This window comes from Melopsittacus undulatus, unplaced genomic scaffold (assembly GCF_012275295.1).
Source record: "Melopsittacus undulatus isolate bMelUnd1 unplaced genomic scaffold, bMelUnd1.mat.Z mat_scaffold_642_arrow_ctg1, whole genome shotgun sequence".
NCBI lineage: Eukaryota > Metazoa > Chordata > Aves > Psittaciformes > Psittaculidae > Melopsittacus > Melopsittacus undulatus.
In genome coordinates, this window is record NW_022994485.1 from 2,854 (window position 1) to 25,435 (window position 22,582).

Here is a 22,582-nt window from a genome sequence, read left to right on the forward strand (position 1 = left end):
TGCACAAAAGCTTGGATTATTTCTTCATTGACTTACATTTGGTGTTTAGGTTTTGTGGTTTGGTTTTGTTGGGGTTTCTTTGTTTTGGTTTCTTTTTTCCCAATTCTTGTGCAGTATTATCTTAGGGTTGTATGAAACCCTCATGGAGATTCTACTGTCCTGATAGTGGAGTATCCCAGACACACTGGAGAACCCCAAATGTGGTTTTACACAGGGTTCTCACACCATACAAACAGTCACGTACCACACACTTGGACCAAACACTAGCACCCTCACTACCAATTACTAGTCCTAGTCCAACTCTGCCAGGCGCTCATGCTACTTCTGCTGCAGTCCTGCTCCTGCCTATTGATTCAGATGTCCCTGGACCAGCCCTGCAGGAGACACTGACTAATGCTGTGTGGGACAGTGGGAGGGTTTCACAGACATGCTGGAGGGGCTGGGATTCTGCCATTATTTCTGCTGGGCTGCAATACCCCTTCTCCTTCACAGACAGGTCTAAGATACCCTAAAGAAAAGCCCTAGATCCAGGGCTGGGCTGAAGCTTCCAGCAAAAATCCACCACCTCATCACATTACAGGGCACACAGAAATATACAGACACACATATACAAATAAAAGATATGTGGCACTGCAGCCACTCCAACCCCTACAACAGGCACCGCAACTGCTACCTCAGCAAGAGGTGGCACAGCTATTTCAATGGCAGCAACAGGCACTGAGGCTACTCCAACACCTGTGACAGGCTCTGCCCAAAGGTGACTGAGGAGCTGTTGGTAGAGCTGTCTTAGAGACAGAGGAACTGCAGCAGCTCTGCCTTGCCTGGTCTCTCACAGGATCTTTCTGTGCTGGGGTGCTGAAGGTAGAAGAACAAGTGCCAATCACTACCACAGCACTGCACCGGTGGCAAGATGGCTCTGACCGAGACTCCCCTATTGCCATCCATGAGCTGATGCAGACTGGAGAGCCCAGGAGTGCTCAGCAGGACCCACTCACCCTTCAGGAGCCCCACAGGGCCCGTGCACAACCCACATTACAGTCTGATTGTAAACTCTAGCAAGTGACCCAAGGAAGAACAATTGCAGATGGGGCCCTGAGCAACAACAGCCTCTGAACAAATTAAACAGGAGATAGGTCATGCCCTTGGGCCAGTCTGGACTGGGCAAGGTGTGAAATGTGCTCTGCACTGCACTGGGGAGAATGGGCTTACCTGGAGCCTCTGGCAGAAAGCTCCAGCAGAGACTCCAGGTCGACCCCTCGGCTGTTGGAGTCAGGGATACACAGGGTCCAAGGCTGGTTATATCCCCTGAAAAAGAGATCCTGGCAGCCTCTGAAGGGCTTCGAGCTGCTTCAGAAGTGATGGGCACTGAAGCACAGCTCCTCTTGGCACCCCACTTGCCCGTGCTGCCTTCATGTTCAAAGGGAAAGCCTATACATCATACAACTGATGCTACATGGAGTAAGTAAGGGCATTGCACTGATGACACAAGGAGCTCAAATAGAAGTCCCAGCTGTCCAGGAATCTTGGAAGTGACTGTGGATTGGCCAGAAGGCACCCGTTTTGGAATGTCACCAGAGAACAGATGCTGAAAAAAGCCCCACCATATAATGAATGAGGAAATCTCCAGTGCTTTATCTCTCCTTCCTCATAGATGGTGGCAAATGCCCTCGAGGGGTGGTTGCAGTAATGGAAGCAGAGCAACTGGCAGCACGGAGAGAAACCCATCTGGGCTGCTGCACTGTGGCAAGACATCACTGCCCAGATGCAGAACCTGGTGGTGAAGGTACACCGTGGAGATGCTCATTTACCCAAGAGTTGGGCCACTGAGGAACATCAGACGATGGCTGAAGTACAAAGACAGGGAGGCCTGGCACACTGACTGTATCACACTCCCACCAACCCGCCAGAGCAAGTGCCATGTGCTTACCATGGTGGAAGCAACCACAGCATGGCTGTAAACATGCCCCACACCACTGCCCAGAACACTATCCTGGGCCTTGAGAAGCAAATCTTGCAGCGACACAGCACCCCAGAGAGAACTGAGTCCGACAATGGGACTCATTTCCAGAACAACCTTATAGACACCTGGCACAGAGCATGGCATTGAGTGGGTATATCACATCCCTACCATGAACCAGCCTCTGGAAAACCCAGTGGTACAATGGGCTGCTGAAAATCACACTGAGAGCAGTGGGTGCTGGGACTTTCAAACACTGGGATATACATAGCAAAGGCCACCTGGTTGGTCAACACCAGAGGATCTGTCAACAGGGCTGGCCCAGCCCAATCAGAACTTTTACATACACCGGAGGGAGATACTGACAACACACTGACGTTTTAGTTGTATCTGGAAGGAAGGATGACTGCTCGGGTCGGGCTGGGGATCAGTCAGCAGATGCAGAGCAATTCTGTTGAGCATCACTTGTGTTTATTGGTTTTATTCTTTTTCCCTTTTTGTTTTCTCTCTCCTTGTTATTTCCCTTATCATTATCATCACTATCACCAGTACCTTGTGCTTCGGTTTATTAAACTCTTATCTCCACCCTCGGGTTTCTCATCCTTCCGGCCCTCCTCCCCATCCCACTCCAGGAGCCACAACCTGACTCAGTCACCGGCACCTCTGCCCCCTCCTGGCTGCCGGGAACCGCCTGCCCCAGCAGCACCTCCCCCCCGGGGGGAAACAGCCCCAGAGCCCCCACAACAGCCCCGCTCCATCCCCAGGGCCGTGTGCCCGGGGCGGGCACGGAAAGGAGCGGGACGCGCACAGCCCCCAGCCCCCCATGGCCTGGGTTCCCAGCCCCCCATACTGACAGGGAACTCGCAGCCCCACTGCCCAGAGCCTCGGGGGGCCGCAGACCCCCAGCCCCGCTCCTCAGCTCTGCAGCACCCCCAGCCCTGCTCCTGAGCTCTGCAGCACCCCCAGCCCCGCTCCTCAGCTCTCAGTATCCCCAGCCCCGCTCCTGAGCTCTGCAGCACCCCCAGCCCCGCTCCTCAGCTCTGCAGCACCCCCAGCCCCGCTCCTCAGCTCTGCAGCACCCCCAGCCCCGCTCCTCAGCTCTCAGTATCCCCAGCCCCGCTCCTGAGCTCTGCAGCACCCCCAGCCCCGCTCCTCAGCTCTGCAGCACCCCCAGCCCCGCTCCTCAGCTCTCAGCACCCCCCAGCCCCGCTCCTCAGCTCTCAGCACCCCCAGCCCCGCTCCTCAGCTCTCAGCACCCCCAGCCCCGCTCCTCAGCTCTCAGCACCCCCAGCCCCGCTCCTCAGCTCTCAGCACTCCCAGCCCCGCTCCTCAGCTCTGCAGCATCCCCAGCCCCGCTCCTCAGCTCTCAGCACCCCAAGCCCCGCTCCTCAGCTCTCAGCACCCCCAGCCCCGCTCCTCAGCTCTGCAGCATCCCCAGCCCCGCTCCTCAGCTGGGAGCTGTAGTCCGGGCTCCGGCACATGCGCAGGAGCAGCCGCACTCGTCAGAGGGAACGGGGGGTGCAGCGGGACCCCCGTGAGGGGCAGCGCGGGCCGGGGCCTTTCCTCACGGAGCAGCCGCCCCTCATGGGATCCCAGAGGCACCGGGTGGGCTGCGGTGAAGGGACCTTAAAGCTCCTCCAGCTCCAACCCCTGCCCCGGCAGGGACCCCTTCCACTGGAGCAGCTGCTCCAAGCCCCTGTGTCCAACCTGGCCCCGAACACTGCCAGGGATGGGGCAGCCACAGCTCCTCTGGGCACCCGGTGCCAGCGCCTCAGCAGCCTCCCAGGGAAGAGCTTCCTGAGATCTCATCTCAATCCACCTCTGTGGAAAGGGAAAAGGGGATAAAATCAGCAGTAAAATGAAGCCTCCTTTTGACTTTCCAAAGCCTCCGGTCTCACTTCTTTATTAAAGCCTCGTTCGCAGGGTCCCAAGGCTCAGGTTCAGTTTACAAAGGCTCGGCCGCGGGGATGCTGCGGCCGGGCGGGGGGTGCACGAGCCCGGCCGCGGGGCTGGGCAGGGCCCGCTCCGCCGTTCCACGGGCTCCTGCGGCCGCGTGGACAGAGCCGTTGAGAGCGAGGCTGCGGCGGCAGCGGCAGCAGCGGCTTTGGAGCGGCTTTGGAGCGGCTTTGGAGCGGCTTTGGAGCGGCTTTTGGAGCGGCAGCGACTTCGGCAGCGACTTTTGCAGCGGCTTTTGAGCCGCAGCGACTTTGTCATCGGCAGCAGCGGCAGCAGCACCCGGCGCGGCGGCGGCAGCTCTCGGCGGTCCGGAGCCCTCCCTCCGCCGCTCCCCGCGATGGTGCCCCCCGCCGGGGCTCGCGGCGCCGCTCGGCTCTCCCGGTACTGGCAGTGGCGGCGCTGGGCGAGCCGCCGCCGCTGGGTCTGGCGAGGCAGCGCCGCCCCCTGGCGCTCCCCGGCCCGCCCCCATGCCCCGCCCCGCAGCCGCCCGGCAGCCGCGACCCCCGAGAGCCCTGCGGGGGTGCCGGCACCGGCAGCGCGCTCGGCCAAGGTGCCCGTGGTGCTCCTCACCCGCATTGACCCGTCGCTCTATCTGCGCCCCGGGAGCGGCGGCGAGCGGCACGCCGCGGAGCCTCGGCCGGGAAAGGCCGGGAATGATGCGGCTCCGCTCGGCCCGGAGCGGCCGCTGGGGGCCGGCGGGGACCCCGCGCGCAGCGACAGCGGCAGCGGCAGCGTCTCTCGCGTCGGGCATGACAAGGAGACCTTCGAGCGGCTCTACCGAATGGGACCGCTGCTGGGGAGAGGCGGCTTCGGCTCCGTGTACTCGGGGGTCCGCCTGGGTGACAACACCCCGGTAAGGGGCGGGGCCGGCGGCGGGGCGGGGAGGCGGCGGGGCCAGGCGAGGCTCAGCCCAGCGCTGCTCTCGGCTTGCAGGTGGCCATCAAACAAGTGGCTCGGGAGCGCATCTCCTCGTGGGGCCAGCGGGTGAGTGCGCGGGGCCACCGGCACAGCGTGGGGCAGGGCTGGTGGGGGTGAGGCGGTGGCGCCGGGAGGGGGGAAAGCGGGACAGCGCGAGGGGAGCGGCTGTGGAGTCACCGGGGGACACGGAGCATCCTGGGCAGAGGGTGCCTGGTACCCTTGGGCCTGCTAGGGCTGCACCAGAGCATCCCTGCGGACTTGGGGGGCGGGGGGGCACCTGGGAACAGTGGGGCCGGGCAGGGGGCATCAGAGCATCCCAGGCAGGGAGGCACAGGACCCCCGGGCCAGCATCAGCCCCGCTAACGGTGCCACGGTCACCCTGCAGCGCAGCGGAACCCTCATTCCCATGGAGATAGCCATGATGAGGAAAGTGCGCTCCGACTGCAGCACCATCATCCAGCTCCTCCATTGGTTTGAGCTGCCCAACTCATTTGTGCTGGTTTTGGAGCGTCCGGAGCCATCGCAGGACCTCTTTGAGTTAATCAGACACCGGACGTTCGTGCCCGAGTCTCTGGCGCAGGGCATTTTCCTGCAGGTGCTGAGGGCCGTGCGGCACTGCCACAGCCGCGGTGTCCTGCACAGGGATATCAAGTCCAAGAACATCATCATCCACTTGGTCACCGGAAAGGTCAAGCTAATTGACTTTGGTTGCAGCACCCTCCTCAGGGACACGGTCTACACCAAATTTAGCGGTGAGCGCACAGCCCAGGGTGCTTCCAGTAGCAGGCAGTTTGGGAAAAGAGTCACGTGCTGGTGACAAAGTGGCAGCTCACACCGAGTGTGTCTCCCCACGTCCATGGGGCCACCGGTGCAGCCCCTGCATCCCTGGGGATGCGCGGCTGAGGATGCGGGAGCAGGCGGCATCCGCCTGATGAGCTGTTCCTGTATCCTGTTGTAGGAACACCTTTGTACTACCCGCCGGAGTGGTTCCTCTACCACTGCTACCACGGCCGTCCGGCGGCCATCTGGTCCCTGGGCGTGCTGCTGTATGAGATGGTGTGCGGGGTCCTCCCCTTCCGGTGCTGCAAGGACATCACCAGCGGGCAGCTCTTCTTCAAGCGCCAGATCTCTGTTGGTAGGTACTCGGCTTGGCGGCAGCAGGGGGAGGTCAAGTTTTAGAGGGTGGCAGCTGATCTCCCTTGGTCAGCTGGAGGAGGTGGCACATGTCCTGCCATCCTGCTCTCCTCCAAACCGGATCATGGAGCAGGAGGTTTGGGTGCAGCTCTGAGCACACCCCGGCCTGGGCGCTGCGGACGGTGGCACAAGGTGGGCAGGAGCCTCCTGCAACTGAGTGGTGGTTCCCGGATGCTCCCCAGAATGCCAGCAGCTCATCAGGTGGTGCTTGTCCATGAAAGCTTGGGCCAGACCATCCCTGGAGGATGTGTTCAACCACCCTTGGCTGCAAACATGAACTGCCCCAGGAGACAGCCACACTCCACCCTCACAGCCTGAGCCAGCAGCCGGGCAAGTAAGCCCGGGGTGCCTTCTGGGGGGAGCGTGGGGTTTGTGGGGTTTGGGGGTTTTGGGAGGTTGGGGATTTTGGCGAGGATTTGGGCTCTTGGAGGGTTAGGATGGATTTTTGGGGCCTGTGGGGATTTTTTGGAGACTTGGAGGGTTTGGGGGTCGGTTTCTTGGGGCGACTTTGTGGGTTTTGCGGAGAGTTGGTGGGTTTGGGTGTTTTGCGGTTTTGGGACCTTGGTGAGGTTGGGTGTTTATTGGGGGATAGGGTGTTTTGGGGGGACTTTTGCAGTTATTGGGGGGGTTGTGGGGATTGGTTTCTGGGTTCTTTGGAGGGCAGCAGTTGTCAGAGGGACACCTCCTAAGAGTTCATTCTGCTCTTGTAGCTGAGGCAGTGGTTAGGTTCGGCTCTAGTCTGAGGATAACGCTGGTAACACACGGATTGTATAGTGGGTTCTGATTAGCACTTCCCCTGAGCAAGGCTGATTCAGTCTCTCATGCTCTGCAGTGAGGGCAGGCAAGACCTAATAGCAAAGCAACAGACAATGCGGCTACTGCAACACCAGCCACAAGAACTGCAGCTACTCCAACACCAACCACAACCACTGCGATGACACCAACCACGGCAACAGGCACCAATGGCAAGGACTGTCACTACAGCTGATACGACTCCACAGACAAGCACTGCTGCTATTCCAACAAGGGCAAAAAAGCAGTGCGGCTACTCGAAACTCAGTGACGAGCAGTGAGGCTTCTCAAACCCAAGCCACAGGTACTGCAGGTACTAAAAGTACAGAGACAGACATAGCGGCCACTTGAACGCCAAGGACAGTCAATGTGGCTACTACAAGCCAATTCAACATGCCCTGCAGTTAATGCAGCCCCAGGCACAAGCACTGCAGTTGCTCCACCACCAGTTTTCAGCTCTGAAGCTCCTCCATCTCTAGGAAGGAGCAATGGTGTTACTCTAAGGCCTGCTATGTATACAGTGGCTACGTCAACCCCAGCCACAAACACTGCAGCTACTCCAGTGCCAGCCACAAACACTGCAGCCTCTTCAATGCCAGTGACACACACTGCTGCTCCTCCAGCCCCATCAACAAGCACTGAGGCTTCTCCAACCCAAGGCCTAAGAACTGTGTCTACTACAACCATGGCAGCAGGTACACGGGCTACTCCAATGCCAAGGACAGGTGCTGTGGCTGCTACAACTCCAATGACACACACTGCAGGTATTCCAACCACATCATCCAGCAGTGAGGCTTCTCCAATGCGAGCCACAAGCCCTGTGGCTACTGCAACCCCAGTTACTGGGGCAGTGGCTACTATGTGGCAATGACAGGCAAAAACACTGCAGCTATTCCAGCCACTGCAACAAGCATAGCAGCTACTGCAGTGCCAGTCACAGCAGTGCGGCTACTCCAGTGCCTGAGACAGGCACTGCAGCTACTGCAACCTCATTGACAAGCAGTGAGGCTTTTCCAAAGCAAGCCACGTGCAGTGTGGGTACTCCCCAGACCCACAACTGCCCCACAAGTGACCCCCCAATGACCACCCAGACCCACAACTCTTCCCAAAGTCATCCTCCTGTAACTCCACAGACACACAACTGCCCCCAAAGAGACCCCCCACACCCACAATTGCCCCCCAAGTGATTCTCCCAAACCCACAACTGCCCCCAAGTCACCTCCCAGACCCACAACTGTCCCCCCAGCTGACCCCCCCCATGGTTGCAGCAAAACACAGTTCTTAGGCCTTTGGATGGAGAAGCCTCACTGCTTGTCAATGGGGCTGGAAAAGCACCAGTGTGTGTCACTGGTGTTGGAGAAGCTGCACTGTTTGTAGAGGAGGCTGACGTAGCCACTGCATACGTTGCAGGCCTTACAGTAGTGCCATTGCTGCTTCCCAGAGTTGGAATAGCTGCAGACCTGAAAACTGGTGGTGGAGCAACTGCAGTGCTTGTGCCTGGGGCTGGATTGGCCAAAGTGCTTGTTGATGGGGCTGGAATAGGCACAGTGTCTGTCCTTTGCATTCAAGTGGCTGATGTGTCTGTCAGGGTACTTTGAGTACCCACACTGCATGTGGCTTGCTTTGGAAAAGCCTCACTGCTCGTGAATGAGGCTGCAGGAGTGGCAGTGTCTGTCTCAGGCATTGAAGTAGCTGCACTGCTGTGGCTGGCACTGCAGCAGCAGCTGTGCTTGTTGCAGTGGCTGGAATAGCTGCAGTGTTTATGCCTATCATTGCCATGTAGTAGCCACTGTCCCAGTTCCTGGGGTTGCTGTAGCCACAGGGCTTTGGCAGGCAGTGAGAAGCCACAGTGCTTGTGGCTGGCACTGGAGAAGCCTCACTGCTGATTGATGTGGTTGGAATACCTGCAGTGTGTGTCAACTGCAACAAGCATAGCAGGTACTGCAGTGCCAGCAACAGCAGTGCAGCTACTCCAATGCCTGAGACAGGCACTGCAGCTACTGCAACCTCATTCACGAGCAGTGAGGCTTTTCCAAAGCAAGCCACATGCACTGCTGATACTCAAAGTACCACGATAGACACATCAAGCACTTGAATGCAAAGGACAGGCACTGTGCCTATTCCAGCCCCATCAACAAGCACTTTGGGTCATCCAACCCCAGGCACAAGCACTGCAGTTGCTCCACCACCAGTTTTCAGGCCTGCAGCTATTCCAACTCTGGGAAGCAGCAATGCCGCTACTCTAAGGCCTGCAAGGAGCCAGCAGCCGTGGCAGGGCTGGGGAATAGTCAGAACAGCATCCCCAGCACCCATGGGATGAGTGCCGTGCTCAGTGCTCTCCCTGATGTGCCTGAGAAAGTGGTGAAGGGTGTCAGATCCAAAGAGCCAGCAGCCGTGGCAAGGCAGGGGAGCAACGAGGACACCATCCCCAACACCCATTATAGGGGTGCCTTGCTCAGTGCTCTCCCTAATGTGCCTGAGAATGTGGAGGTGAGTGCCTGCTCCAAAGAGCCAGCAGCAGCGGCGGTGCTGGAGAACAGCAAGGACAGTGCCCCTGATGTCTATGATTTCACTGACTTACTCAAAGCACTCCCTGACCTGACTGAGAGTGCAGAGGAGGGCAGCAGCCAGAAAGAACCAGCGGCCGTGGCAGGGCTGGCAGACAATGAGGACTCTGTCCCTGGGGTCTATGATTTGTCTACCTTGTTCTATGCTCGCCCCAACCAGACTGACAACACAGTGGAGAGCAGCTGCCGCAAGCAGCCAGCAGCCGTGGCAGGGCTGAACAACAGCAAGGACAGTGCCCCTGATGTCTATGATTTGATGGACTTACTCAAAGCACTCCCTGACCTGACTGAGAATGCAGTGGAGGGCAGCAGCCAGAAAGAACCAGCAGCAGTGGCAGGGCTGGCAGACAATGAGGACATCGTCCCCGCAGTCTATGATTTGTCTGCCTCGTTCTGTGCTCTCCCTGACCTGACTGACAACACGGTGGAGAGCAGCTGCCGCAAGGAGCCAGCAGCCGTGGCAGGGCTGGGGAATAGTCAGAACAGCATCCCCAGCACCCATGGGATGAGTGCCTTGCTCAGTGCTCTCCCTGATGTGCCTGAGAAAGTGGTGAAGGGTGTCAGATCCAAAGAGCCAGCAGCCGTGGCAAGGCAGGGGAACGACGACAACACCATCCCCAACACCCACGACAGGAGTGCCTTGCTCAGTGCTCTCCCCAATGGGTCTGAGAACACGGTGGAAGGCGGCTGCCATAAGGAGTCAGCAGCCAGCCCAGCGATCAACAGGGGGACAGATATGGCATCAAGACGGCCCTGAAATCCCAGCAGAGCTACAGGCTGGGCAGATTCTGGTATCTTTTCTGGTATCTTCTGGTATTCTGGTATCTTTTTAAAGATGCATCATCTCCATCATCATCATCATCCCAATCTGGAGCTGTAAGGGGAATATGATCTTCAACCCTCCCATCCATTGCCCCTGCAGTAATCTGGGCATGTACCTGAGTGCAAGCAGTTTTTATAACTAACTGTTTTTCTGTCTCTGTTAATGCATCCAGGATGACATCTATAGCCTTCCAGTCAGGATCTTGACTTTTTACCAGGATCTCCAATGTCTTTGCTACCCCTAGAGGGTCATTTCGATTCTCTTTTGCAATCTGTTTCCATCTATCCAAATCTCCTAAAGAGAAATTCACTTTTATTTCGGTAGGTCCCTCCGGTCCCATTGCTTCCCTCAGAGGGGCTTGCAGAACAGTCTTAGTTTTACTACGAATCCAGGCAGCAACGGGCGGGGAGGGAATTTGTTTTACACTCTCTTCTTGTTCCACACTTTGTTCTTGTTTCACACCTTGTTCTTGTTTTACACTTTGTTCTTGTTTTACATCCCAATCAGGGGTTTCCTCCTCGATCGGAGGTGGATTCTGATCCGGTACTTTTGGGGATATATAATCCTCCATTCTATCCTCAACCCTATGATCCTCAGCTCTTTTCTTCAGTTTCAAAGAAATTTCCCCAATATCACAACCAGAACAACATCTTTCCAATTTATTCCCTGCCTGCTTCCTTTCTTTTTCTAAAGCTAAAATTAAGGGATCTGAAGGTGCTATATTAATTCCACATTCTCTTTGCCACTCCGGGTGATTTCTCAAGGTGAAAAACGTATCTGCATACATCACTTTATCCCATTTTCCTTGCCGCCTCAGAAACAACATTAATTGTAACAATGTGTTATAATTCAGAGTTCCATTTTTAGGCCATTTCTCCTGATCCTCTAGGCTGTACAAAGCCTACCACTGGTTACAATATTTTACCAATGCTCTTTTATTTACCGAGCCCCCAGGAGACCCTCCCAGTTCTTTCCAGTGTGCCAAAATACATCCTAAAGGACTCTTTTTCATGATCTCTTCACTCTGCTGATTTTCCATTATCAATCTCTCTCACACACACGGGATCCCACAGACACACTGCACACAATTACAACACTTGGAACAGATACAGAGACTAAAATTCTATCAAACAGACCACAATTAATAACACAATTTTAACAATCTGTCACCGATACCAAAATCACAGAACCAAAATCAGCACTAGAACGAACCGGAACAAATCCCATACCAATAAATTCCAATACTTATACCAATAAGGTTCAAAACCGTGTCCACAAGACACCCCCTGTGTCTTGTAGGACTCACCCAAACCACAAGAAGCCCCCTGCTCCTTGCGAGTGTATCCCAACGGACGCTAGCAGCCGGGTATACGCCTTTACCTACGAGATTTCCTATCTGGATTTATGGAAGGCTTCCAAACCATGCGTACGCTTACCAACCCAATGTACCAAACCGAGATGCCCCCTGCACCTTACAGACTATACAGAAGAAAAGAATACCTTTGATGCAGATGGTCCTTGTCTGCTCCCGCACTGATCCCAATGAGTCCAGGGGTCCCTCCGGGAAACATTCCCGAGGGCCCTAGGGAGCCCTGTCCTCAGCGGGTCCTGCAGCCGAGCAGAGAGGCTCCCACCAGAGTCGCCAAATTGATTCGGAGACAACTCCAGGAACAAACTGGCCAACACAGTTTCCAAGCTGACAAGCAGCTATTCTTTATTCCGGCGCCGACAGACACGGGGGATAACTCCACCTAACGTGTGTCTCCCTTATTGCTACACAAGCCATCCTTATATAGCCCTTGGGCACACATACATATTCATGAGGTTACTTATGGATTACAGCATTTTCCAGAAAGCTCCCCGCATGCCTACAGAATTCGTTAGCACCAGAGACATAACAGTCCCCTTGTCCTCCTACTTATCAGTTAGTTTACCCATAGCCCATCCTGGACACCTGCTATTCCCAGATACTCCCTATCCCTGCGTCCTGTTTTTCTAGCCTGTTTTTCTTAAAACTACCTCAACTAGAACGATTTCTCTTATGCCAGTATGTTCTCTAGCTGGACTCTAGTTTTTCTTCTATGTACTAAGCACCTCAGTAACTTTCCACTGCTACTGCTACAAAGCCATCGAACTTAACATTACTTACAACTCATTTTAAAGGTTTATATATTCCATTTTGTGATTTTATGTTCCTCTTGTTTGAGAGAAGAGATTCAGAGCTCTGCGCTGCAAAGCCAGCTCCTGGCAGGGCCAGCTTCTTAGCACACAGCAGGGATAGCAATCCTTTTCAGCTGGATAGGCAGGGCTAGATTCTAGGAATGCCTTTTGGAGGAGCACCGCAGAGCTCACCATTCTCATCCCCCATGGAGCCAGGGGCAGCAGCCATAAGCAATGGGATGCGGACATGCTTGCAGAGATGCCAGCGCTTTGGAGCAGCCACTGATGCCCTGCCACGTGTAGGAAGGATGGATTCTTGCCCCCAGGCTCCATGAGGCCAGGGGCTTTTGGCCACTCTCAGCAGCCCCTGAGCTGGCTCCAGACTGAGGGAGAACAGGGCTTGGGCACCTGCGGGGAGGCGTGAGCAGCCTGTGGAGCAGGAGCAGGTCCTGCTCCCATGCTCAGGGAGAGCCGATCGCCAGTGCTGGGGTCAGGAAGGAATTTTCCCCCGGGCCACATTGGCACTGGTCCCGGGGGTTTTTTGCCTTCCTCTGAGCATGGAGCAGGACCACTTGTCAGGGCTCCTCTGCTCCATTCTGGCTGCACTACTGCCTGCTGCTCGTGCACCATGAAGGTGGCCCCTGGTGTCCTGCAGCTGGGGGGGGAAGGCTTTTTTTCCCGCATGAAGGGCCTGCCAGTGTCCCCGCGGGTTTTTTGCCTTCCCCTGCAGCGGTGAGCCAGCCCCTTGACAGGGCTCCTTTGGGCTATTGTGGCCCAAGGGCTGCTGCTCCTGCTCCACGCAGGTGGCCCGTCATGCCCCCATGCATGTGGGGGGAGGAAGCTTTCACCACTCCCGGGGTAGCCCCTGGACGTTGCTGCTTTCCTCTGTCGCACTGAGCACAGCCCCTTGACAGGGCTCCCCTTTGGGCTCGCTTCTTGCCCGCTGCTCTCGCACCTGCAGCCCAGCACTCCTGCCCTCCCACTCTCCAGCTCCACTGCAAGCTCGCAGAGGGAGCCACTGCTGCTCTTCCCTTGGCTCCGTATACCCGGGCCTTCTGCCTTCTGCACAGCAGCACTGTGCTTGCAAGGCCTGGATGCTTGTGAGCATCGCCCCTGAAACCAACCCACAGCAAAACCCCATGATGGAACATCATGGAAAATTCGGCCAAAGAAAAGAAACCAAACTAAAATCAAATGAAATCCTAAAATAAAATCTTTTTTCCACTTGTAAGCTTTGTGTTTCACCTCCTTGAAAGTGGTTTTGGAGCTGAAAAACCCTGGCATTGCAGGGCAATAGCAGTGCCACTGTTATTCAGCTCGGGCTGGCTGTAGGGAACGGCATGGGATGGGAGGCAATGGATTGGCATGGAATGGAGGGTGCTACTTTTCATCTTTAGCATTGAGCACATCCTCTTGTCAGGGCTCACCTTTGGCTTCACTTCTTGCCTGCTGCTCTCACACCTTCAGGGCTCTTGATTAAAGACTTATGTTCATCTAGAATCTTAAAGCATGACCTGGGTATAGTGCTGGGTAAGAACTCCTGCATAACTGCAGATGTAGGGTTTTTCTCTTCCTGGGGATACCTGAAATCTGTAGATTGTCTAAAGCAGCTGCTCTTAAGTTAGAGCATATGAAATACTTTTCAAGTATAAGGCCTCTAAGACATGTTAACATATACCTGCACCACTGCTTTGTGCACTGGAGCAAAGCTCCTCCCATCATCCTGAGGCATCTGCTCTGTTTCTCTGTGTGTGAAATTGCAAAAAGCTGGGGTTTTACAGCTCTTTTGGTACAGTGGTAGCATAAACTTTTATGATTGAGGGAAATGAGGTTGGTTTATTATCAGGCTAATACACAGTAAGTGCTCGTTGATTTTTAATGTCCCACTCTAGCCTTCATTTGAAATGTATTTATTTTAAACCTCCCATCTGAATATTCATTTCAAACCAGTCTCTTACTTTGCTGTAATACACAACAGACCCTGGTTATTTTTCAGGTGTTCAGTCCTATTTGCAGGGAAAATATTTCTCCTGGAATCAGTCACAGGAAAAACCTACACCAGTGTTAATAGCAGAGCAGGATAAATGTCATTGAATATCCCTGGGCTCAAGCTTCATCGCCAAATTGAGCTTCCCCTTCCCCACCTTAACAGCTTCCTCCCACCAGGAGAAGCAACTTCCCTGGGCCAGAAAGATGCAGCTTCCTTCATCATCTATCAGATGCTTCCATGGGCTTTCAGTTCTATTCCTTCCCCTGGGAGATCCAAGCTCTCAGCCCCTGCAGCCCTTGCCCAGGCAACAGCAGCTTTGGTCAGCTGGGCTGGGCCCCATGGCTTGAGGGCTGGCTGGGACAGAAATGCAATGCAAACTGCTGCAAACACCTGGCAGAGCAGCCCCTGTCCCCTGACAGCAGCACAGCAGCAGTATACCTGGCCAGATACTTGGTTGTTAGCCTCGGGTTTGGGTTTATTTTCCTGTCAGAGGAATACACGTCACTACATCCTCTGGAAGAGCTTTTCTTCTCCAGCCCCTAGAGAAAGTCACCATCAACCTCCTACCCTTCCCTGTCTTCACAGAATGCACCTGCAGCAGCAGATACCTGGCACCTCACTGATCACATCAACAGACTGGACCCCAAGTTCACCTTAGTGAGGGACATTAATCCTCATTAATCCAGAGGAGCTGTGGCTGCCCCATCGCTGGCAGTGTTCAAGGACAGGTTGGACACAGGGGCTTGGAGCAACCTGCTCTAGTGGAAGGTGTCCCTGCCCATGCCAGGGGTTGGAACTGGAGAAGCTTTAAGGTCCCTTGCAACCCTGGCCTCTTCCACTGGAAGGGACGGAGCATTTACTACTTCTTTGGGCAACCTGTTGCACTGTCCCTATCTTTCAAAGCAGAATCTCTTACTGCTGTCCACTGCTTCTCTTTCTTGGTGGCACTAGCATTTTTCCTCTTGATTGGTGCAGCAATGGGTTGTTCCTCTGTTGTGGTGTTTTGGCCACACAGCCAAACGGTCTGTGAGGTGTATTCTCACGGTCATGAGAGGTGTATTCTTTGTGGCATCTGACACTGGCTGGATGGCTGAGCCCCAAAAGCAGCGGTGAATGTTATCATATCTATCCTATCAGTTCAAAGCAAGCAAGTTTTTAAGGCTTGGTGCTGTAAAGACCTATTTATTTTCTAAGGTGATGAAAATGAAGAAAGTGAAGAGCATTCATTTATTCACTAGAATATTACTTCATCTTCTAACTTATTTTGACCCTTTTTACACCAAAATTTACCTGCCAAATCTGCAAAACTATTACACAATGAATATTTTTAAATTAAATGACTTGAAAAGCTCTGCATAATCTTTCCATACTGATGTACAGGAGACAGCAGTTGTTTTACATCAAGTTTACAAAAATTGGAGGAGTATCTGTGACAGTGAAGGAAGAGCTTCTGACAGCAGAGGGGCTCACCAGAGACAAAGAACAACACGCACTGATTCACTGTTGTTCTCTGGAACAAGCATTTAGATCCTGGGTCTCAGTTCTCATCCATCCCTCTGATAAGGACTGTTATTCTTTACCTTTTCCCTGCAGAATTCCTGGTAAATTGTATGTGCTGGGTAGGCAGAAGAGCCCTTGGAGTAAGACTAAACATAGAAAACCAAAGGGAAAAAGAAAAGGAAATGATAAATTTCCTGTGGTGTTCCCCACCACACTGCTGCAGCTGCCCCAGCTACTGCTTCTGGGACACGACCATCTTCAGCCCTGGGCAAGATGATACATTGCAGTGGTCTACATTTGCCTCTCACTAGCAAGGTCCTCAACTAGAAAAATCCTGGTTAACCAAAAACAATAAAGCCAAGATGTAATGTGTGTCCTGGGGTAGAGACAACTCGACCAGGACACTGTTGTTTCGCACTGTCCTAAAACGCAGTAGTCAGATGGCTTCGGTCAAGGCAGAGGTCAGTCTTCCAGCTAAAGAAGGGGTACCTCTGAAAATGGTCCAGCAATCTACAACTGCTGAAAATGTCCTTATTCCATAAAAAGCTTTAAAATAGTTGCAAATTAAAAGCAATAAATGCTAAGTTACTCTTGTTTTATCAAATCAATGAGACTCACCAACATGAATTGATTATAAATACATCCAAACTGTAGCTTGTCGTCTCGTGTCTTAGGGCTGAACAATCAGGGGAAATTACTTGAATATTTAACACAAAAGCCTATGGACTAAGATACTTTATACAAGATTTCTCATCTTACAAATACTTCTGTCATGTTCAATACAATTCTACTTTCTGCAAAAGTTACTTTCAAATCTTTCATATAACTGAATTTTGGCTCTATTAAAGGATGATTGGTACAATTCTCTATGGCCATACCGTTTATGCCTGCAGCATGATTTTTGTCATTTAACCTATTCTAGATTGTTTCAATACATTCACTTTCTGCATTGGTAAAACTGACTTTTTTGCCCTTCTGTTAGGTACCTGTAAGTGTCGCTGCTGTAGACATTCAGCTGCCGCAGAAATTACCTTCTCCTTCAGCCTCTGCTGTGGTAACTTTCTTTGCTTCCTGCACGCAGAAGGCTCCTGTTTTGCCTCCAGCAGCTCTGAAGGGGGAGCTCCAAGCACGTGAACGAGCCCAGGGCCTCCTCCTCACCCATCCCTGCTCCTACAGCTGCCATGGCACCAGCGCATCTCCTGACAGCTTCTCCTCCCTTCACAGCAGCACCCACAATGTGTTTCCAGCCAACACTAAAACAGGATTGCAAAGGACTTGGATGTGCAGGGCAGCCACGGGAGATGCAGCCTCCTGACGGAGGGCTCTCCTCTGCACTGGTTACTGCAGGGGCTACCATAGTTCAGAAACACATTTTAAAACCAGCTTTGTGGGTTAACGTGGCTGCTCTTCAGACCACAATTCATGCTGGCAGCTCTGCTACAGTGACTGCTATCAGCACACAGAGACAAATGTGCAGACACTGCCGTTCCCATCGCCGCTCCATCTCTGGACACCATTTCTGACTGACCCAGAATCTGAATCTAGCACCAGCTTTTCCCAGAACAGGACATGTTCACAGCTGGAATAGAGGCTATACCTCTGTTATAGAGGCTATACCTCTGTTCTCCAGGGGCCAAAAGGGACACGGTGGTTTCTAGTCTGAGTAATGGGCCACCAACCTGATCTGAAGGGTTTAGATAACTTCAGCAACCAACAGAGCTTGCACTTAGCTATCTTAAGGTATATCTGCATAAGTGATTATAGACCATATGCTCCCTCTGCCTAGGCTCCACACAAACTAGTGACTGACCTTGCATCTCAAAAGCCTGGTTTTCATGGGCAACAGCGTCTGTTTTCATTTCACAGGAAGGGGTGAGGTGCTTGGAGAATACAATAGGTGGTTTAAAATACACTGGTGTCGCAAACACTTTCTTGCCCTTAGAGAAAATCTACCTCTCATTTATCGTTACTGCAGAGCTAACACACAGGGGGCTTGCAGCCTCATTTACCTTCTTGTAGGTTTAGTGTGCATTCATATCCTGAGCCTTAGGGATGGAAATGTATCTAGAATGCTTGTAATCCCTTCCCATCTTCCTCACAATGTCTTTGCTTGACAGTCTCTTCTGTGCAGGAAGCCAGCATGAGTCTACACACAACTTAAATCCCACTTAAATTGCTACGGCTTAAAGTCTGACTAAAATAGCTCCTGGGCCTCCTCACTCTATATGGGGATGAATTCCATGCTTATGGAATTCCTCAGCATTTCCTCCTTTTGATACTCTTCTTGTTGGCAGGGTAAATTAGCCTCTTCTGAGCACAGTACAACAATATTTAGCCAATGCTTGTACTCCAGCTTGTTTCATACTTTATTGCTAAAGCTAATTGATACTGTCTGCCACAGCACTCTCATAGATAAGCTAAGGAAGTGTGGGCTTGACGATCAGGTAGTGAGGTGGATCAAGAACTGGTTGAAAGGAAGAAGGCAGAGAGTTGTGGTCAATGGGGCAGAATCCAGCTGCAGGTCTGTGACCAGTGGAGTCCCTCAGGGGTCGGTGCTGGGACCAGTGCTGTTTCATATTTTCATCAACGACCTGGATGAGGGAACCGTGTGTACCCTCAGCAAGTTCGCTGATGACACTGAACTGGGAGCAGTGGCTGACACACCAGAAGGCTGTGCTGCCATTCAGCGAGACCTGGACAGGCTGGAGAGTTGGGCAGGGAGAAACTTGATGAAATTCAACAAGGGCAAGTGTAGAGTCTTGCATCTGGGGAAGAACAACCCCATGTACCAGTACAGGTTGGGGGCTGACCTGCTGGAAAGGAGTGAAGGGGAAAGGGACCTGGGGGTCCTGGTGGATGGGAGGATGACCATGAGCCAGCAATGTGCCCTTGCGGCCAGGAAGGCAAATAGCATCCTAGGCTGCATTAGAAAGGGTGTGGTTAGTAGTGCAAGAGAGGTTCTCTTCCCCCTCTACTCTGCCTTGGTGAGGCCGCATCTGGAATATTGCGTCCAGTTCTGGGCCCCTCAGTTCAAGAAGGACAGGGAATTGCTTGAAAGAGTCCAGCGCAGAGCCACAAAGATGATGAAGGGAGTGGAACACCTGTCTTATGAGGAGAGGCTGAGGGAGCTGGGTCTCTTGAGCTTGGAGAAGAGGAGACTGAGGGGTGACCTCATCAGTGTTTACAGATATGTAAAGGGTGGGTGTCAGGATGATGGAGCTAGGCTTTTTTCAGTGATGTCCAGCAACAGGACAAGGGGCAATGGGTGTAAACTGGAGCATAGGAGCTGTGCTGCTTTGAAGCATTGAGCTACATAGAGTGAAACAAGGAGGCACAAAATGTAATCAGTTCTAAAGTAATGATAAGTTTGGCTTTGTAATGAAAAGTAACCGTTTTGCCTGAAGGCAGTTTCAGGTCCTCAGAACCTCAATACAAAAGGTGTGACAAGAACAGAATGGAAAACGACCAGGGGGTGGGTAGCACCTGGGACTAGCTGATGGCCAGGATGGCAGCAGTTAAAACCTATTGATAAGTAAAAGAATAGGATGATTGCTATGTCTGTAATGTTAATTAAGCTGGAAACGACCATCATATTTTGTATGAATGCGGGAAACTTTCTGGAAATGATGTAATATTCCCAGTGACTATATAAGGATGACCTGTAGAGCAATACGGGGACACACGTTAGGAGGAGTTATCCCCCGTGTCTGTCGGCGCCGGAATAAAGAATAGCTGCTTGTCAGCTTGGAAACTGTGTTGGCCAGTTTGTTCCTGGAGTTGTCTCCGGATCAATTTGGCGACTCTGGTGGGAGCCTCTCTGCTCGGCTGCAGGACCCGCTGAGGACAGGGCTCCCTAGGGCCCTCGGGAATGTTTCCCGGAGGGACCCCTGGACTCATTGGGATCAGTGCGGGAGCAGACAAGGACCATCTGCATCAAAGGTATTCTTTTCTTCTGTATAGTCTGTAAGGTGCAGGGGGCATCTCGGTTTGGTACATTGGGTTGGTAAGCGTACGCATGGTTTGGAAGCCTTCCATAAATCCAGATAGGAAATCTCGTAGGTAAAGGCGTATACCCGGCTGCTAGCGTCCGTTGGTATACACTCGCAAGGAGCAGTGGGCATCTTGTGGTTTGGGTCCGCAAGACACAGTGGGTGTCTTATAGAAAACAAGTTGGGTCCTACAAGACACAGTGGGTGTCTTATAGAAAACAAGTTGGGTCCTGCAAGACACAGTGGGTGTCTTATAGAAAACAAGTTGGGTCCTGCAAGACACAGTGGGTGTCTTATAGGAAGGGTTTTGGATTTTACTGGTATTTGACTTCTATTGTGGCTTATTACAGTTGTGATTTTGGTCTTGTGATTTTTGGTATTGGTGACAGACTGCTATAAATGTGTCTCTGTTTCAAGTATTGTAACTGTGGAGTGTCTATTCTGTGGCTTGTTATAGTGATGATTTTCGTCTTGTGATGTTAGTGTTGGCGACAGGTTAAAACTATTAATTGTTTGATACGATTTTAGTCTCTGTCTCAAGTGTTGTAACTGGGTGGAGTGTGTGTGTGGGATCCCGTGTGTGTGTGTGTGTGTGAATGCGAGACTGATAATGGGAAATCAGCAGAGTGGAGAAATCTTGAAAAGAAGTCCTTTAGGGTGTATTTTGGCCCATTGGAAAGAACTGGGAGGGTTTCCTGGGGGCTCGGTAAATGGAAAAAAAAAAAAGAAAAAAGTTGATAAAATATTGTAACCAATGGTGGCCTTTGCATAGTTTAAAAGATCAGGAAAAATGGCCTAAAAATGGAACTTTGAATTATGATCCATTGTTATAATTAATGTTGTTTTTGAGGTGGCAAGGAAAATTGAATTAATGTATGCAGATATGACAGACGGAATGCAAAATTAATATACCTTCGCCAGATCCCTTAATTTTGGCTTTGGAAAAGGACAGGGAAAAACTTGAAAGCTAAGCTGGAGAGATGTTGTTCAGATGGTGATACTGGGGAAAGATGTTTAAAGTTAAGGAAAACCAAGAAGGAAAGTAGGGGAGCTCGGGCAGCTCCTGTGGTTGAGTGGGATGAGTGCTGGGGGAAGTGCATGGGATGGCTCCAGTGGCTGAATTTGAGCTAGACTGACGGGGACCTGGGTAATCTACCCTAGTAGATCTACTGGTTAAATTAAAACCGGGGACTAGAGGAAATAAAGTAGAATTTTAGTGGATACAGGAGCAACTTGTTCAGCTTTAAGTCAGAGGGAAAAGAATTTGTTACAGATGTGGGAGCTACTGGTCACCAAGGAAAAAAAAAATTCTTTCTGAAACCCTTTCAGTACAAATTGGAAAAACAAACGGGAATGCAGAAATTTTGATGCATACTAAATTCTCCAAAATCTACATTAGGGCTGGAAGAAGCATTTAAAGAAGGTAAAATGGAATTGAGAGTTAAAAATCAGTTAATTTCAGTTTTGAGTTTATATCTTCAACAGAAAAGCGAACAGGAGGACCCCCCGTGAAATGGAAGAAATCCTTAATCAGGTATATCTGGGAGTATGGGCAGCTGAAGGTCCAGAAATGGCGAAAAGAACTGCTGAAAAAAGGTGGACACATGCATCTTGAGTAAAAGGACCCATGAAAGAATGGAAAGTTGTGACTGAACCCAGAGACGCCAAGTTGACCCTCAAGAGGACTTGGATAAGTAACTGAGGGAATTTATATTGACTCCTGTAAATCTGATATGGGAAATGCAGATATAGTTGAAATTATTTTAAGGATAAAGGCCAGTACCAGTCCATGTCCTATATGCAAACACTGCAATTTGTATATTAGACCTAAGTGTCCCAATTGTTTGAAGTATATTATTACTCGTAGTGATACATGGGTAACCAATGTACAGGGGGGTAATGCAGAGAAATTGTACAAGGGAGTTAAAGGAATTCCTTTGCTTAAACAAAAGTATTGTCTGTCCTAAGTACCTGCCACTGCCACCTTGCCAAGGCATTGATTACTGCTGGAGGGGAAGAAGCAGATGCTAGTTCTACTGACAAAAGCAGATGAAAGGTCCTGCTGATAAGCCTGGAGAGGCAGACTGGGCAATCAAGCCTTAAGACCATGACAAAAACACAGATGTTTGTTCCTATTGATAAGCGGCAGGAGAAGCAGACTGGGTGCCAACTAACCCTAAGTCCATGTCTGAAGATTAAAAGGTGTAAAGGTTAAGAAGAGGAAGACTCATTTACTTCATCTTGAAGACCCCTGCCCACAGGAGGAAGACTCATTTACTTCATCCTGAGACCCCTGCCCATGACCAGAAGGGGCACTGCGCAAGTGCAAAGGACCTTCCGGCTCATTAGAATACAAAGCGGGGATAGATAATAAATATGTATAGGCGGATTGAGCAACCTCATGTCTATGTATACCTTAAGAGGATAAATGTAAAGGGAGAACACCCCTGAGGTGTGCATGCTTTGCAGGAGCTATCCCCATGCACCTCAGCGCTGAATAAAAGCATACCTACTTTACACCTTTAACTAGTTGTGGAGTCTATCCGCGTATCAATTTGGCGAGCCAGGCAGGAGACCTCTGTCCGGCTGCAGGATCGGCCAAGGGGTGCACATCCTCGGCGCCACAGGCTGTTTGCCTGGAGGACCTCCACTTCTCGTCTGCTCACTGCGGGGACAGACAACAACCTGTGCCGGCTGCGGAGAAACGGTATGTTTGGGGTTATGGTGATTTGGGTT

The 22,582-nt window shown here is 52.0% G+C and overlaps 1 protein-coding gene across 1 annotated transcript; it reads left to right on the forward strand.

Annotated features, from left to right (window-relative positions):
• Positions 1–4,694: 4,694 nt before the first annotated feature.
• On the forward strand, positions 4,695–6,302 carry LOC117438815 (serine/threonine-protein kinase pim-1-like). Its single transcript, XM_034074196.1, has 5 exons — positions 4,695–4,766; positions 4,847–4,897; positions 5,217–5,583; positions 5,790–5,966; positions 6,208–6,302. Exons 1-5 carry the CDS (start codon positions 4,695–4,697, stop codon positions 6,300–6,302), a joined length of 762 nt encoding a protein of 253 aa, XP_033930087.1.
• The last annotated feature ends 16,280 nt before the right edge of the window (positions 6,303–22,582 follow it).

What these genes read in the sequence shown, in the direction of transcription:
- LOC117438815 (XM_034074196.1), top strand. Translation starts at nt 4,695, where the DNA reads ATGGGACCGCTGCTGGGGAGAGGCGGCTTCGGCTCCGTGTACTCGGGG. An exon ending in GCCTGGGTGACAACACCCCG is followed by an intron (nt 4,767 to 4,846) that starts GTAAGGGGCGGG and finishes CTCGGCTTGCAG; the next exon opens with GTGGCCATCAAACAAGTGGC. An exon ending in TCTCCTCGTGGGGCCAGCGG is followed by an intron (nt 4,898 to 5,216) that starts GTGAGTGCGCGG and finishes GTCACCCTGCAG; the next exon opens with CGCAGCGGAACCCTCATTCC.